Source organism: Phoca vitulina, unplaced genomic scaffold (assembly GCF_004348235.1).
Source record: "Phoca vitulina isolate PV1807 unplaced genomic scaffold, GSC_HSeal_1.0 scaffold69, whole genome shotgun sequence".
Classification (NCBI taxonomy): domain Eukaryota; kingdom Metazoa; phylum Chordata; class Mammalia; order Carnivora; family Phocidae; genus Phoca; species Phoca vitulina.
The window spans coordinates 6855028-6870753 of record NW_022589772.1 but is presented as its reverse complement, the minus strand read 5'-3'; the positions used below and the strand labels follow the sequence as shown (position 1 = coordinate 6870753).

At 54.4% G+C, this 15726-nt stretch overlaps 1 protein-coding gene across 1 annotated transcript in view; it reads left to right on the top strand.

The window, feature by feature from the left end:
- Positions 1–4872, top strand: part of FRMPD3 (FERM and PDZ domain containing 3) — a gene marked incomplete at its 5' end in the record, with an annotated part of 81642 nt that extends 76770 nt beyond the window's left edge. The window contains one exon of the mRNA XM_032392772.1: positions 993–4872. Coding sequence (XP_032248663.1) covers positions 993–3946 — 2954 coding nt within the window. The remainder of the gene's footprint in view (positions 1–992) is intronic.
- Between the last annotated feature and the right edge of the window lie 10854 nt (positions 4873–15726).

Below are 15726 nucleotides of genomic sequence, written 5' to 3'. Positions count from 1 at the left end.
AGCACTGCCTAGCACGTAGTCAGGAGTAAAGCTATTAGTATTGGTCGTAAGTAGTAGCTAGTAGTAGTTATTATTTGGTGGGACAGCCATACGATGCACATGCTGTTCCCTGTTACAGACACACGTACACCCATCGTGTAGCCAAGCACACGTGTCAGGCTGCAGCCCTATTCACAGCACATACCTCCATACACATACACCTTAAAAAGAACAGGTAAACGCTACGGCAACAGAAAAGCAACAGGAAGAAGGTGTATGAGAAAGTGTGTGAGGCAGGAGGGACATGTGGACAGAGAAGAGGAAGAGCTCGGGGTCAGAGGCAGCCTGGCTGACCGGGGAGAGTCCCAGCCCCTCCCTTTTCTGTTCGCAAGGGCATCCTTGGTGGTGGGCAGCCCACATGCGTTTAGCCCCCCGGGGCCAGCATTTCTCTTTGATCAGAGTCTGGAGCGCCCAGCACTAGCCACTCCCTGGCTAGCGAGAGGCCCCCCGTGGTCGCCAGAGAGAGGACAAGCTCAGGCACAAGGGCCTCAGCTGTAGGCAGGCCCGGCCAGATAGACAGGGGCCTCTCTCTGCCAGGCCTCTTCAGGACAATTGACAAACATTTCCTCGCTATTGAGTCTAAAAATAGTGATGATTAGCATGTCGTTCTGCATGCGCTGTGCATGTTAATTTGCCTTCAAACTGCCCAGTAGATCTCCTCTGCGCCTCTTTTGTTTCTTTTTCGGATTCCCGCCCTTCAGGAGCCCTCTGCCGGCTTGCCTCCCTCCGCTCCTCCCCTCCCTCCTCCCACCTTCAGCCCCATTACCTCCCCCCTGCCTGCCCCCTCCTCCTGGCCGGTCCCAGGACTGACCGACTGGGCTTTCTCCCTGGCTTCAAATACTGCTGGCTGCCCTTGCCTCCCCCCCACCCCGCCCCCATAAACTTTCTACATATGGCTGGCGAAAGGACTTGATTGGAGTAAGTGCAGCAAGCCCCTCTCCCTGTCCCTCCAGGTCTGATTGTGCTGGCCACAATCACCCCTGAATCATCGCTGGACTCAGGCCACGAAACCAACTCTTCGGAGCTCACAGACATGTCAGAGATGATGTCTGCCATGAAGCAGCACCAGAACACCACCTACTTCCTGGCCCAGCACCTCAACAAGGAGAGCCTCCTGGCTCGCAAGGACCTGCCCTTCCGGATCCAGAGCTGCGCGGCCCAGGCTGTCCTCACGGCCCCTTACTCTCTTGGGCGCCCAGATCCCAACCCGGCCCTGCAGCCAGCTGTCACAGGCCAGAGTCCTGGCCCCCCTGGCGCTCGGAGGAAGCTGCCCCCGTCAGAATCCCAGCCACCACAGCGAGAGAGAGCATACGCCCTGGCCATGCACCCAGCATTGTCCCCACAGCTTAGTGAGCAGAAGAATCTGAGCCTGCTGTCCCCAGTTCCTGAGGACAAAGGGCCTGGCCACACGAGGGCAGGCCTGGAGATGTCCCTGAGGGCAGCCACACCATCCCTCAGTGAAGAGCAGGTCTCTGAGCTAAGGGAGAACCTGCCCAAAGAAGTCAGGTTGAGCCCCAAGCTTATCCTGGACCCGAAGGGCAGCGTGACCCCAGCGATCATCTCGGCCGCCCTCCAGCAGGTGGTTCACCCTAAGAGCCTACCTGCCCCTGGCGGGGCCATAGTGAACCCTCCCAGCAGTGGGGAGAGAAGGCTGGAGGCCAGCATGGGGAGGCCTGAGGTCAGCATGGGAAGATCAGAAGTTAGCATGATGAGCGGCGGTGCCAGTAAGAATCTGAAGTTCAAAATGAGCCCCGGTGCTCCAGAGACCTCACGGAATTCCCAGCAGCCGCTGAGCCCAGAGGTCTCCTCTGGCTCCAGAGCACCCACAGGCAGCCGGGCCGACAGCCTGCACCTCTCCCCACAAGAGGACCGGCTGCCTGGGCCAAGTTTCCCTCCTAAAAGCTACCTTGCACGAGCGAGTCGAGAGTCCCTGAGCAAGCCGTCTCTGGGGGAGGTGGCAGGCAAGGCCGGGCCAGAGGGGGCTAAGCCCTCCCTGCACAAGCAGGGCGCTGTCTCCGGCCAGGGGGAGAAGGGGCAGCTGGAGAGCATGCCCCAGAGCAGCAAGATCGAGGAGACCAGCCTGGTGCCCCGAGCCGGCTACTCCATGGCTCTACAGAGCCCCAGCTGCCAACCTCGAGGCCAGAGCCCACTGAGGCCCCAGGCTGCCAGCCGGCAGGTGAGCACCATGCCCTCCAGGAAGCTTGAGACAACCCTGGACGGAGCGCCCTCGGCCTTCGAAGGCCCCGCGAAGCCCAAATCCTCCCGAGGACCCTTCCGGCTACGCAATTTATTCTCTGCCACCTTCCCAACCCGCCAGAAGAAGGAGACCGATGAGCGGCAGGCCCAGCTGCAGAAGGTAAAGCAGTATGAGCTAGAGTTCCTCGAGGAACTTCTGAAGCCCCCGAGCCAGGGGGAGCTGCCAGGCACCGAGTACCTGCAGCCCCCTGCACCGGGCCGCTGCAGCTGCCAGCTTCGTAGCAGCCCGGTGCAGCAGGGGCCGGGCATGTCCCGGGAGCAGAGGCGCAGCTGTGACTGCAAGCGCATCTGCCGGGGGGGCCGGCCTCAGGCCCCCCAGACGCCCGTGCCCGGCCTCCGGGGCCAGGAGAGGGACAGGGTCCCCCCGACCCAGAGGCAGCCGGAGGCCAGCGTGGGCCTGAGCCTCAGCAGCCCCACCAGCGAAGGGCGCCTCCGCTCCACCAGCCTGGAATCCCGGGAGTGCCGATCGGACCCCGAGAGCGGCGTTTCCTGCCTGACCACGTGTGCCTCAGGGGGCGAGTGTCTGGGAGCTCCCAACTACCGGAAGCTGATGCGTCGCTACAGTATCAGTGAACTGGACCAGGGTGACAGGGCCTCGCTGACCTCAGACATCTACCCACACCCACCCCTGGGCATGCTGCCCAGGGAGGCCAAGGAGGTAGAGGCAGGCCTCCCCCTAGGTTTGGGTCCCAAAACCAAGTCCCTGGAGTCGCCGACCCTGGGAGACCCCTCATACGTCCAGGTTGCCCCTGAGACCAAAGGCCCCAGACAGATGGCAGTGTTCTCGCTGCCAGAAGAGGTGTACCGGAAGCCCACCGATCTGGACGAGGACAGCGAGAGCGGCAGGTGCTGCTCCATCCGCTACTGCTTCTACTACCGCAAGTGCGACATGGCGGATGACGCCAGCGACGGCAAGGACGAGCTCTCCTACTCCATCCCCATGAAGATTCTGCCCGGCATGAAGCTGGACGAGCAGGTGGTGCCCGTGGTGAGCAGGACCCTGCAGGTGCTGGATGCCGCCACCTGCAGCGGCAGCAGCCCCGAGGCCTCCCGCACCCAGGAGATCGACCTGCGGGCGTCCACCTTCGAGGGGAGCCTGGCCAAGATCAATGCCCTGCGGGCCCACGCCTATGGCCTGCCCGACGGGTTCCTGGCTGCCAGGCTGGACACCAATGAGCTGCTGACGGTCCTGCGCCAGTGCGTGGCCAGCCCCGAGGCCCGCGCCCCGAAGCCCTACGTCTCTCAGATCTCCGAGTACAAGCTCGAGCTGGCTCTCAAGTTCAAGGAGCTCCGGGCTTCCTGCCGCCGCGTGGCCAACGTGGACAAGAGCCCGACTCACATGCTGGCGGCCATCACGGGCAGCTTCCAGGTGCTGAGCAGCCTCATCGAGACCTTTGTGCGGCTGGTGTTCATCGTGCGCTCCGAGGCCCAGCGCCAAGAGCTGCTGGCCAAGGTCGAAGAGGTGGTGAGGAACTACACCTTCCTACTGCGCGCCGCCGAGGAGTCCACCTCCCGGAACCTTAACCAGCAGCAGCAGCAGCCGGCCGCCGCGGCGGCTGTCAGGGCAGCCTCGGGGCACCCCCCAGGCTCCCCGACTCCAGCGACTGTTATGAGCACATTCACCCGCTCCTTAAAAACCCTCATCAAGTAGGGCACCCGCCCGGGCCTGCCTCCCCCCGCCCCCCGCCCCCAACCACGGCCCCAGGTTTGAGCTTTGTGGTCTTTGCATCTTGTGGTGAGTGTGCGTGTCTGCCCGGCCAGTCGGGGTCCGAGGGCCTTCAGGCGCCAGGGAGTGGGAACTCCCCGGATTGAGGCCGTCCCCGACGGCTCCGGGCGCCTGCCACCCTGGGTATCCTCGCCCCTTCCCCGGCCTCTGGTCGTCACTGTGAGGGCCAAGGCCCCTCGTCACTGCGCCTGCCTGCCTGCCCGCCGCAGAGCTGGATTTTATCTCTTCTTTAGGGCTGACAGGTGACATCAGGCTCACCTTCCTGCTCCATTTTTGGGGGCCAGGGGAGCCGGGGCCTGAAGCAGGCAGGCCCACAGGCCTTGAGCTCCCCCCTGGCATCTGCCCCCCCATGCCACGGAGTTGTAAGCCGTAGCACCAGGGCACAGCGCCCGGCGGGCGGGGGGGGGAGGGCACTCAGCCCAGCCGTGCCCGCCCACCCTGGGCTCACACTCACACGGCAGAAGCCACCTAGAGGGCCTGTGCCCGGGTGGCAGGTCTGCGGAGAACAGCCACCACGCAGGGCTGTCTGCGGCCACGGCCCCATAGGCTGGCGGCCTCAGGAGCCCTCGCCCCCAGGCCCAGTAGCTCCACACCAGCCATCCCCAAAGTGCCCTGTCCCTCACTGATGGGCAGGGCGGCTCAGTCCACTAGGGAGCAAGCATCTGGGATCACCCCACTCCTTCTGGGTAAGGTACCTGGTGATAAACGTCTGCCCTGGGGAGACCCGGCGCAGGCCTCGGAGCCCGCCCGGCCCAGCCCGGCCCAGCCCTGGGGCTGGCGCTCTGGGCGTGCGGTTCCTCTCTCAACATCTACCAGACAGACTGTCCTTAGGAGTTTGACTTAGCTACGGATTGGGGGTGGGGGGGTGGGGGGGGGGGGGATGGGGGTAGGGGTGGGGGGTGTTGATGACTATATCTTAAACTTCTGGAAGCTACCGTGGTATGTTAATCCTGAGTATATGCTTTTGGCTGTGTATTGACCCTGTGGATTTGTCTCTCTAAGAAAAGAAGCTGAGCGCCTTACCCGGTGCAGTCCTGCACCTCTCTCTCTCTCTCTCTCTTTCTCTCTCCGGAGTTATCTGGAAAGGAATTCACACTGTTTAGCATCTTCCTTGACGCACATCTACTGCTGCCACCACCCCCCCCCCCCCGCCAGTCCCCCCCCCCCTCCCCCCCCACCTTCCTGGGAGTGAAGACACGGAGTCCCTACCAGCTGTCCCACACTGTAGGGAACAAAGAAAGCCAATGTTTATTCTGTATAGATTGCTTCTTGTCCACCTCTCCATACCTGCCCCCGTTTGCCACACGCTCACGCTCTGTGTCTGCCTCTCTTTCACCATTACGTGAAAGGTCCGTGTGAAATCTCTCATTCTTATGTGAGTTTTATAAAGATGTACACTGTGCTTAACCCCTGCCCATCCTCAGTACTACCCCCCCCAACGCAGCGCAATAAAGCCCCCTCCCCTTCCCAAGTGGCGATTTCTCCCGGCAAGGATCAGGGGAGCCCCTTCTGTAGAAGCCAGCCCCCCCTTTCCTTGCTTCTCCTCCCCCTCTAGGACCAAGTTGTTTAATGGGCCAGAGATGCAGCCAGTGGGGAACCCTTTCCCCCGTGACCACCGCAAGCCCCAGGGCCGTCGTGGTCTTCCTCTTCTCCCAACTTCTTGATCCTGCTCCTTCGCCACTCAGCCCCCTGCCCGTGTCATTCCACCGCCATCCTTCACCTCTCCCTCAGCCTCACGGAGAGGACACATTTTCTAATGTCTGTATATAGTATATATACTACATAAAATATATAAATTATATATATATATACTAATTTATGTCTTGTTTTTCAAACAAGAATGATTAAATCTATTCATCTTACTATCCCAATAAGCCTTTGCAGTGCCTCTTTGTGGGTGTCCTTGTGTCCTTGATTCGCTGGTTGGTGACGGACCCCCCACACACACCCCGAGTGCTCTCCCTAGCTTCTGCTCCCATCTGCCTGGGCCCCAGTGAGTGATGAGAGCTTAGGACCCTGTCGTGCTGCCTCCCTTTGCTCCTCTTAGAAGCCTCCTGTGGGTCACGGTCACGGGAATTGAATATGGTCTACTCCTTTCTTTTGAGCCTGGCTGTGACCTCAGAGCTGAAGGGAGCGGGGGGTGGGGGGTGGGGGTGGGGGGTGGGTTGCAGAAACACAATGCGCCCCGTGCATAGTGCATAGTACACTGGATGGCCCGGGAGGTAGGGGACAGACAGGGTAGGGGACAGCTCTCTGGGTAGAACTGGGAAATGGGGCCTCTCCCTCTGAAACGTGCCCCAGTTGCCTCAGAGTATAGCTTGGCTGGTGTGAATCCCCTGCAATGCCCTCTGGTGATTTTTTGGGGGGGGGGTGTTTCAAAAGGATAGGAGCAGCAGGACCGTAAGCAGGGCTGGCCTCTCTGGCTTTATATCGAATGGAGAGAAATGATTTTGCTTCTCCCATTCTCTTATTTTCTTCTGGTAATCACAGGTCCCCACGGGCATGAGGCATCCTCATGCCAACTAGATAAATGTTCTTCCTGCCACGCACCCCCCCTGTGATAAATTAGAGAGAAAATCATCCTCTGGGTGACACATGGGCACCTGTGGATACATGATGATTTCAGCTCCATCCAGCGCCCCTCCCCACCCCGGCCTTGTTGGCCCGGTAGGCAAACGAGACAACCACGTACCACCGTGGCCCTAATTAATCACTTCCTCCCAAAGACTGGACACAGACTCTCTTCTCCTGCCTGCAGAGGTCCTGGCTAAAGTGGTTTGGGAGGAGGGCAGAGAGGAGGAGCCAATAACAGCGCAGGCCGCCCCCCCCCCCCCCCCCGCACGCAGGAGGCCATAGGGGTGAGAGGCCTAGCCCCTGGTGCAGAACTCTTCTGGGGCTGCCCGCCAGGGATACTGTTCCACAACCCCAAGGTTGGAACTCAGTGGAAGGCAGGGCCAATGTAAAGTGAGACCTGTTCCCACTTAAAAACCTAACTGGACAGTCCAGAAATTTGGGGCCCCTCTCATCCTGCACTACATGGGCAGCTCCCTCTGGCCAGAAAGCATTCTTACTCGGTTCTAGTCCCTGGATACCCATCCACACGGGACTCTGCATGTAGTAGGGCTTCAATAAATATTTGTGGGATGGGGGCACCTGGGTGGCTCAGTTGTTAAGCGTCTGCCTTTGGCTCAGGTCATGATCCCAGTGTTCTGGGATCGAGCCCCGCATCAGGCTCCCTGCTCCGCAGGAAGCCTGCTTCTCCCTCTCCCACTCCCCCTGCTTATGTTTCCTCTCTCACTGTGTCTCTCCCTGTCAAATAAATAAATAACATCTTTAAAAAAATATATTTGTGGGATGAACGAGTGTTGGACGGATGACTGTCACGAGAGAGCCCTCCCAGACCTCTGTACCTCGTGCGAAGGGCCCTCTCTCCCCTGGGAATGGCTAACCCAGGGCACTTGGACGAGGCCAGGCAGCCTGGCCTCCTCCTGTCAAAGAATGCGAAGTCAGGTCTATCGTCCTGTGTCCCATTAACTCAGCGGACTTTCACACACTACTTTTCCAAAGCTTCGGAAGCTCTCCCGAGATGACCGATGGTCTCCTTTTCTGTGGACGCAGGACCACTGTGTGGTGCCCCAAAGCACGGGGGGAGGCCATCTTCCCACCACGCATCTACCTGGTCATCTTCGGCCTGAGCCAGAGCCCGAAGCTGATGCTCTTCAGCCACCCCCTACCAGACCTGAGTCCCCGGAGCCTGACTGCAGCTTTCTGACTGCAACCAATGAAAGGAAAATGGGTTCGTGCTGTTGGCACGGACCCAGGATGCCCGTGGTGCTGTCAGAGTCACATTTTTTGTCAAGCTGTTGTCAAGGCACTGTGGATAATAGGCAATTTCATCCGAAATGGAAAGGACCTGCCTCAGCCAGAACTCTTCCTTGCCAGAAGGGGCAAGGGAGGATCAGCCGCCAGCACTGGGAAGGGGCATCAATGTACATCTTAGGATCGAATTCCTCCCAATAGCAGCTGCTAGGATGAGAGTGAGAACCGCATCCCGTTCCCCATCCTGTAGGCTGGAAGCCAGACTCTGGGTGGGCGTCTGCATTGAGGAGGCGGTTCTCCATGGAGCCAGAGGAAAAAAACCTCTGAGGGTTCAGTCTTGGGCCCTGGAAAAATGGTCTGAATTCCAGGACGGTCTCTTAGTTCCAACGACCTGAGCTTCTGGAAGCCACTGTGAGGAGAATTATGGAGGCCTGTCTTCTCACAGGGACCAAAGTGCTTGATTCACTTCAGTGCTGCTAGCAGTATCTCGCCCAGGCCACCAAGCCCTTGGGTGCTTCCCACATTCCCAATATTACCGAGGCATGCTCTGGACATTTCCAGCTGTAGGGTCTGGACCCACCACTTAGGAATGAACCCCCTTTTAGCTCCCCAGCCCTCCTGTCTGTGATGTCTGTCTTTCCTTCTGGGTGTTGACTCCTCATTCTTATTTTCACGGCTTCGGCTAAAAGGAATATGAGTCTGTACTGCGCTGAGAGCCTTCCACAACACAGAAAAGTTGATCCCTGCCCTTAAATATGCAAAAACAACAGTGTGATCACTTGCCGTATGCCAGGCACTGTGCTAAGTACTTTACACGCATGATCTCATTTAATTTTCCTAGCAACCCTTCGAGAGAGAGATGACGAGGGGTGACTCGCTGGCTCAGTCGGTGGAGCGTGCGACTCTGATCTCAGGGTCATGAGTTCAAGCCCCACAGTTGGCAAAGAACTTACTTAAAAAATATATATATATATATATATATAAAAGTTTAAGAGAGAGAAACTATGATCATATTCATTTCTCAGGGGCACCTGGGTGACTCAGTTGGTTGGGCAGCTGCCTTTGGCTCGGGTCGTGATCCCACGTTCCTGGGATTGAGTCCCGCATTGGGCTCCCTGCTCAACGGGGAGCCTGCTTCTCCCTCTCCCACTCCCCCTGCTTGTGCTCTCTCGCTCTCTCTTACTGTCAAATAAATAAATAAAAATCTAAAAACTAAATATTCATTTCTCAGAGGAGAAAACTGAGGCCTAAAGAGGTTCAATTGCTAGCCCGAGGCCACCCAGCTGCTAAGTGGCAAGCCAGTCAGGGTTCAGACCTCCCCAGGCTTTCGAGGGCCACCCTCCAGGAGTCAGCCCGGCCCCCCCTTTGAGGCAGTTCCCCCGGAGACAGGCACAGGTGTAACTACACTGATCAGAAGATGGCCTGTAAATGCTGCTCACAGATCCAGGCAGCAAGTGGGTGACCAAAAGGTCATTGGTAACATTGGGGTGTGAGGTGTGGGGTACCGCAAGCCCACCTGCCCCCCTCACCTCTCTTCAGGCTGCCCCAGTGCCACATGCCTCTCAGAACCCGGGGGTGGAGTGCTATTTGTGTATAGAAATTTGTGGGGAGAGCAGTGTGTCCAAAAAGCCACCGTCAAAATTTTGGACACTGCCCCCCTTCATGCTCTTCAAACTGGAGTCTGAGTCCATACTCCTTATGCATTTGCATTTTTCTCAAAGATTTGGGAGGAAAATATCATGTGAATAATACATTAAATATTTTTTTATGTAAAAATATCATGGTGAGGAATGCACGAGTTTCATGCCTTGTAAAGAATACATAGCATTTCGGGGTGCCTGGGTGGCTCAGTGGGTTAAGCGTCTGCCTTCGGCTCAGGTCATGATCTCGGGGTCCTGGGATCGAGCCCCGCCTCGGGCTCCCAGCTCAGCGGGGAGTCCGCTTCTCCCTCTGCCTCTGCCCCTCCCCACAGTTCATGCTCTCTCTCCCTCTCAAATAAATAAATCTTAAAAAAAAAAAAGAATACATACCATTTCAGAGACACTTGAGACTCATGTCTGATACTTCTGGCCTTATCCCCATGCCCATCTACCCAGCGTTCACTATCCTCTACTACTAGACATGCTCTTGTCGAAATATTGGACACACTCAAGGCCCATCAGGTGAGCTAACTGCTGGCATGGGCCCCAGAGGTAGGACATCGGGGACTGGCCTATATCCGTGAATCTGGCCACGCAGGTGGGGGCCAAACACTTCTTCGGGAATAAGACACCTGGCGTGGCACGGTGTTGGGAAGAAGTTGCCTGTGACACGCTTTAGCAGAGGGTTGCCCCCAAGAATAGACAGGGGAGCCAGATTCCCTCCAAGCCGGAGATTTTTGCACCTGCAATGAGCAAGCGAAGCAGGGAGGCCGTGTGGGCTAAGTTGAGCGGTTCCCCAGAATAAAGATTCAGTGCTATTTTCGGCACAGTCGCTGACTTGCCATATGATGGGGGTACAAGTCATTTTACCTTTTTGTGCTTCTTCTCTAAAACAAAGATGATTGGATCTTTGGCCTCTCTCGGCGGCTCGGAGGACTAATGAGGTGGTGCTGAAAAGCAGCTATAAAAATCCCACGCCCAAGCTGTACGAGCTTAACAAGTGCAAATGGAACTGCCCCCCTTTGCAACTGGTCTGGAAACTAATTAAGCTTGCACCAAGAGCCTGGGACTAGAAACCCAGGGGCCTGTTTCCTTCAAATCCCTGTCGTCCTCGGTCAAAGCCATCTGCCGGTCAGTTCCCCTCAAGAAGGATATGCAGGACCCCTGGCCCCCTTAGGCCTTTCTTTTGACATTGGGAATCTCAGTGGAGAACCCTCGTCCTGCGGTGGACACGTTCGGGCGGACCCGAGGCTCTTCTTGCCCTTTGGCCAGTGCCCTGGCTCGTTTCTCTGACATCCTCCTGTCCTCTCTCCATTCTCCTCCTCGCTAGAAGCAGCTACAATTGAAGGAGGCTCGGACTTCTAATTTTTCGTCACCGTTTAGGCTTAGCTCATAGGAGAGGACTTTCAACTCCAAACCCTTAGCCAGCTTCCCAGGGGCAGCTGCAAGTTCAAGCTGCCCAGTGTTTAGTTCCTGTGGGTCCCACGGCCACCCTAGCCGTGGGCCAACCTATGGCATCTCGCTGTGCTGCAAGGGAAATGAATTTCAAAGACCCGCAGGGGAGGGGGATGGTTCAGCTCCCAGGATCACAGCACAATGGCCTAGGAGGCCAAGGTGGTCTTGCTTCCCGCCCCCCGGGGGCCCTCCCCACCCCTTTCTCGCCAGGACAACCTGGGTCCTCATGAGTTCCTCTGGCTTCTCAATGATCTACATGGTGACGACCCGCTAGGCCGGCCCTCCCTTCAAAATGACCTCTTCCTCCTCTTCCTTTCCCCCAGCAAAAACTGGTATTATGAGCATATGTTCCGTTTTAAGCCATCTGATTAACAAATAAAGCAATTTGTGTTGTGCTTTAAGGGCTTCCTGCCCTGTTGGATATAGTCATATCCAATAGGGATGCGGTGAATCTGATCTTTTAATTGGTAGGCATGCTGTGTGACCTTGGTAACATGACTGTCGGAAATCCCTTCTCTCAGTTATGGGATTAGGACCATGGGGAGTGGCCAAGCCACTGAGCTAACATGTTCTCTTTGACTTCTCTAAAACCCTAATCACTCAGTCCCTCAGCCTGCCCACTTGTAAACTAAGGAGCCCATCTGCTCCTCCCTGCTAAATCTGCAGTATGGACAAGCAGGTTTGCAGTTTTCTTGGGAGTGGCTGGAATTCCTGCTTCCTAATATGACTTACAGGCAAAACTGTGTTCGATGGCAATGGCAGGACTCTTGGCCACCAAGGACAGAAGAAGCAGTAGGAAAAGTGAGAGCAAGGACAAACATTCTTGCCCCTTTCCTACCCTGGCATGGCAGGAATATTCATACAATGTCCCCCAGGGACCTGAAAAAAAAATTCAAAGAACCAAGTAGAAAGTGGACAGATTTTCCCCCTGCTGAGCATTAGAAAACACTGATCTGACTTGCAGTTTTGAGCTACAAGCAAGAGCCATACACCAGGAGCCAGAAGACTTTGGTTCTACTCAAAGCTCTTCCAAGAACTAGCTGTGTGACCTTGGGCATTCACATCCTCTCTCTGGGATTCAGGTTTCTCACTACGTAAAATGAGTGGGTTGAACTTGGAGGGCCTATTAGCTTTTAAAAGGCACATTTTTCTACATTCTTTCATTTAAGGATTTTTAAAACAAAGGCAAGTACTTCCAGCATCACCCAAACATTCCCCAAATCAGTAATTCAACTGGGAGAACACCAAAGCTCATAAAAGTCAAACACCAGAGCAAACCACAGAGCCCACTTGCCCCTGCGGGTTGTTTTTTTTTTTTTTTTTTTTTTTTAATCCAGTGCTATTCTGCCCAGGGGGTGCTCAAGTCTCCCATCTCTTAAATCTCTAGATGATTCTAGCTTTTTGGGATACTGACCTTGTACAATCAAGCCTACATGCCTAGGAAACCAACTTAGGAGAACCCTAGGAGAGAATGCCTCTAAAGGGTCTGGCCAGATCCTACTTAGGGTAAAACAGCAAACTTGGCTTTGTGAGATAAAGCTTCCGGAACGGGACTAGTTTTAAGATAGACTTTCGTTAATAAAAACCATGATTGACGTATATGTCCTTTGCTCTTTTAAAGGACTCCTACACTGAAAATTTTTGAAAAGCCACAAATACCTCCTCATTTATCTTCAGTGTCAATCCAGATCTTGATTTCAAATCCTTAAGTGTTTAAAATGCACCCACTCCAGGGGTCTGTGCTAGGGGCTGTGGGAGATACATGGTCTCTGCCCTCAAAGAGCTTGCATACTTGCTGAAGACACAGAACGTGAGTCCAGGAGTTCAGGGCCCAATGGAAGGGCCAGCTGCTGACAGCTGGTGAGCTCAGCGGGGCGGCAGCACATGGGGAATTCTCTCTAGATGTGATGTGCTTTGTGGCAGCCTCTGAAAGCCCTCTGTTGTGCTTACATGCAAGACGCCCACCTGCCATCACTGAACAGTATGAACAATGAGGACAGGTCACCCTAGCCTCCAGAGGGAAAAAAATCAGAACACAGGAGACAGAAATTGTTGCAGGATTTCTTTTCCCTCCGTGGGTGCCCGTGGTTCTTGGTCACGCTGCTTCGAAGAATGAAGAGGTAGACCAGATGAAGGGTGGTGGGCAGCAAAGCAAAGTTTATTGAGCGATAGTACAAAGTTCTGGAAGAGGGAGGGGACCCGAGAGGGTTGCCACTGGAGTTTCTGAGTCTAGGGGGTTTTTACGGGCTTGTTGGCGGGCTGTTTTAATCGGATTAACCCTCCATGTACCTGTCATACAATCACGTTTTTGTCATCTACCTATCACGTGGGAAAGGGTGGAGGGCTCCTTCCAGGGGGGTATAAAATACTTTTAAGGGTGGTTTCCTCTTAGGGCAGGAGCCCCTTGTCCCTGCCTGCCTTTCTTCCCACTATCCTTCATTAAAATGAGAAAATCTCTTGAAAGGAAGGGAGCCCTTCCAATGACAAGGGTGTTCACAAAATTCTCCCAGTGGCCCCGAGCTTTAATCTGACGAGTCCAGGGTTCCATGATCATTTATCTGGAGAGATGATCCACAGTGTTCATAAAATTCTCGAAGGGGTCCGTGATCTCCAAAAGGTTGAGATTCACAAATCGCATTCCTCCCGACCCTCTTGTTAAATCCTTTAACTAGTGACCCAGTTAAGGACATGACTAACTTACCCTCCCAACCTGGTTCACCTGCTTCCAATCTCTTCCCTATTATCCATCCTCTACAGATAAATTGGCCCAAAACACAATTATGATCATGTCATTCCCTTACTCCAGAAGGATGGCTTCCCATCGCTTGCAGAATAAAGTCTCAACATAGTACCTGATACTCCAGCCAAAGTAGACTACTACTTCCCTTTTCTTAAAACCCCTCTCTACTTCCTCACCTTTGTCTCAAGCCTGGGGAGACCCACCCCCTCCCAATCATTGCCTGTCAAAACAGTACAAAATGTACTTCGACCTCCAAAACCACCTCCCAGGATGTGCCGCACAGAGGTGATACCTTTTCCCACTGAGTCTGTGTATCACTTTGCTTGGATCTTGTGACCGGTGTCTAGTTGTACCTCCAAAATCCATTTTCTTCTCCTGCCTGGGCACAGGGCCACCTCCCGAGATGTTTCCTAGTCTTGCTCGCAGCTAGGTGTGACTTGCAACTAAGCTGTTGCCATGTGACAGAGCTGTTGCCAAAGGGATATGACGGAAAGTGAAATGGACAAATTCCACCTGACTTGCTTCAAAGGAGAGCCCTTCCCTGGACCCCTTTCTTCCTTCCCATGAGCTAGAATTGTGGATGCGCTCATGACCTTGCATGGAGCATAACTGTCCCACTGGCCTAGAATGGCCGGCATGTGATGTCAGAGAAAAATCGTCTGTCTTTCTTGAGCTGCTGTGTTTTAGGGGCTTGGCCACAGCAGAGGCTTCTCCGTGGTAGTGTAGTAAATTGTTCTGTGGCTTCTAAGTGTCTCATTTTCTCCACTAGGAAGCCAACCCCTTATTGGTCTCCCTGCTTCCTGTTGTGACCCCTACATTCTATTTGCAGCTGAGATGATCCTTTTTTTAAAAGATTTTTTATTTATTTGTTTGAGATAGAGAGAGTGAGAGAGAGCACGAGTGGGAGGGGGGCAGAGGGAGAGGGAGGAGCAGACTCCCCAGTGAGCAAGGAGCCTGATATGGGGCTCGATCCCAGGACCCTGGGATCATGACCTGAGCCAAAGGCAGACGCTTAACCGACCCAGGCATCCCTGAGATGATCCTTTTAAAAGGGAAGTCAGATCATGTCATGCTTTGCCTAAAACAACAACAACAATAATAACAACAACAACAACAACAACAACAACAAAAACCCCACTTTACTGGGTAAAAACAGAAATCCTTAAAATGGCCTACAAGGTCCTGCAAGGTCCTTGATCAGCAGCCTCCCACCAATTGCTCTTACCTCACTGACCTTATTTTCCTGATTTTCTCTTACAGGCGTGCTCTACCCCACCGCCCCAACACTCACTCCACACCAGACACACCGACCATTGTACTATTCTGCAAACAAGTTAGACACTCTCCTGCCTTGGGGTCTTTGCACCTGCTGTTCCCTCTGCTTGTCCCAGATATCAACATGGCTCCTTCCTTTATCTCCTTCGGGTCTTTGTTCAACTGTTACCTTCCCAGATCGGCTTTCTCTGACTACCCCACTTAAAACTCCCTCTCCCCTACTACCATCCTGGCACATTATCCCACTTCCTTGCCTCATTTTCCTCTACAGCGCTTACCACCATTTGACATATTATATATTGTCTTTATTTACACATTTCTTGTTTGAGACCATAACCTCCATGAGAGCAGGGGTTTTTGACTGATTACTATCATATTCTCAGTGCCCGGAACAGGACTGGGTACATTAAAAGTATTCAACAAATATTTTTTGAATGAACGAATTCCTTGGGTGCAAATACTTTCTAATCCCTTCAATGCCTAGAACACTGCTTTTTAAGATTTATTTATTTATTTTAGAGAGACAGAGAAGGATCGAGAGTGGGGGGGAGGGGCAGAGGGAGAGAATCTTTAAGCAGACTCCCTACTTAACACAGAGTCCAACTGGGGGCTGGATCCCAGGGCCCCTGAGATCATGACCTGAGCTGCAACCAAGAGTCGGACCCTTAACTGACTGAGCCACCCAGGTGCCCCCACACCTCTTCGTATGCAACAAAGCACTCAGTAAATATTTGATGAATGAACTAGGATGGATATTCTGCCTTAATATTCTGCCT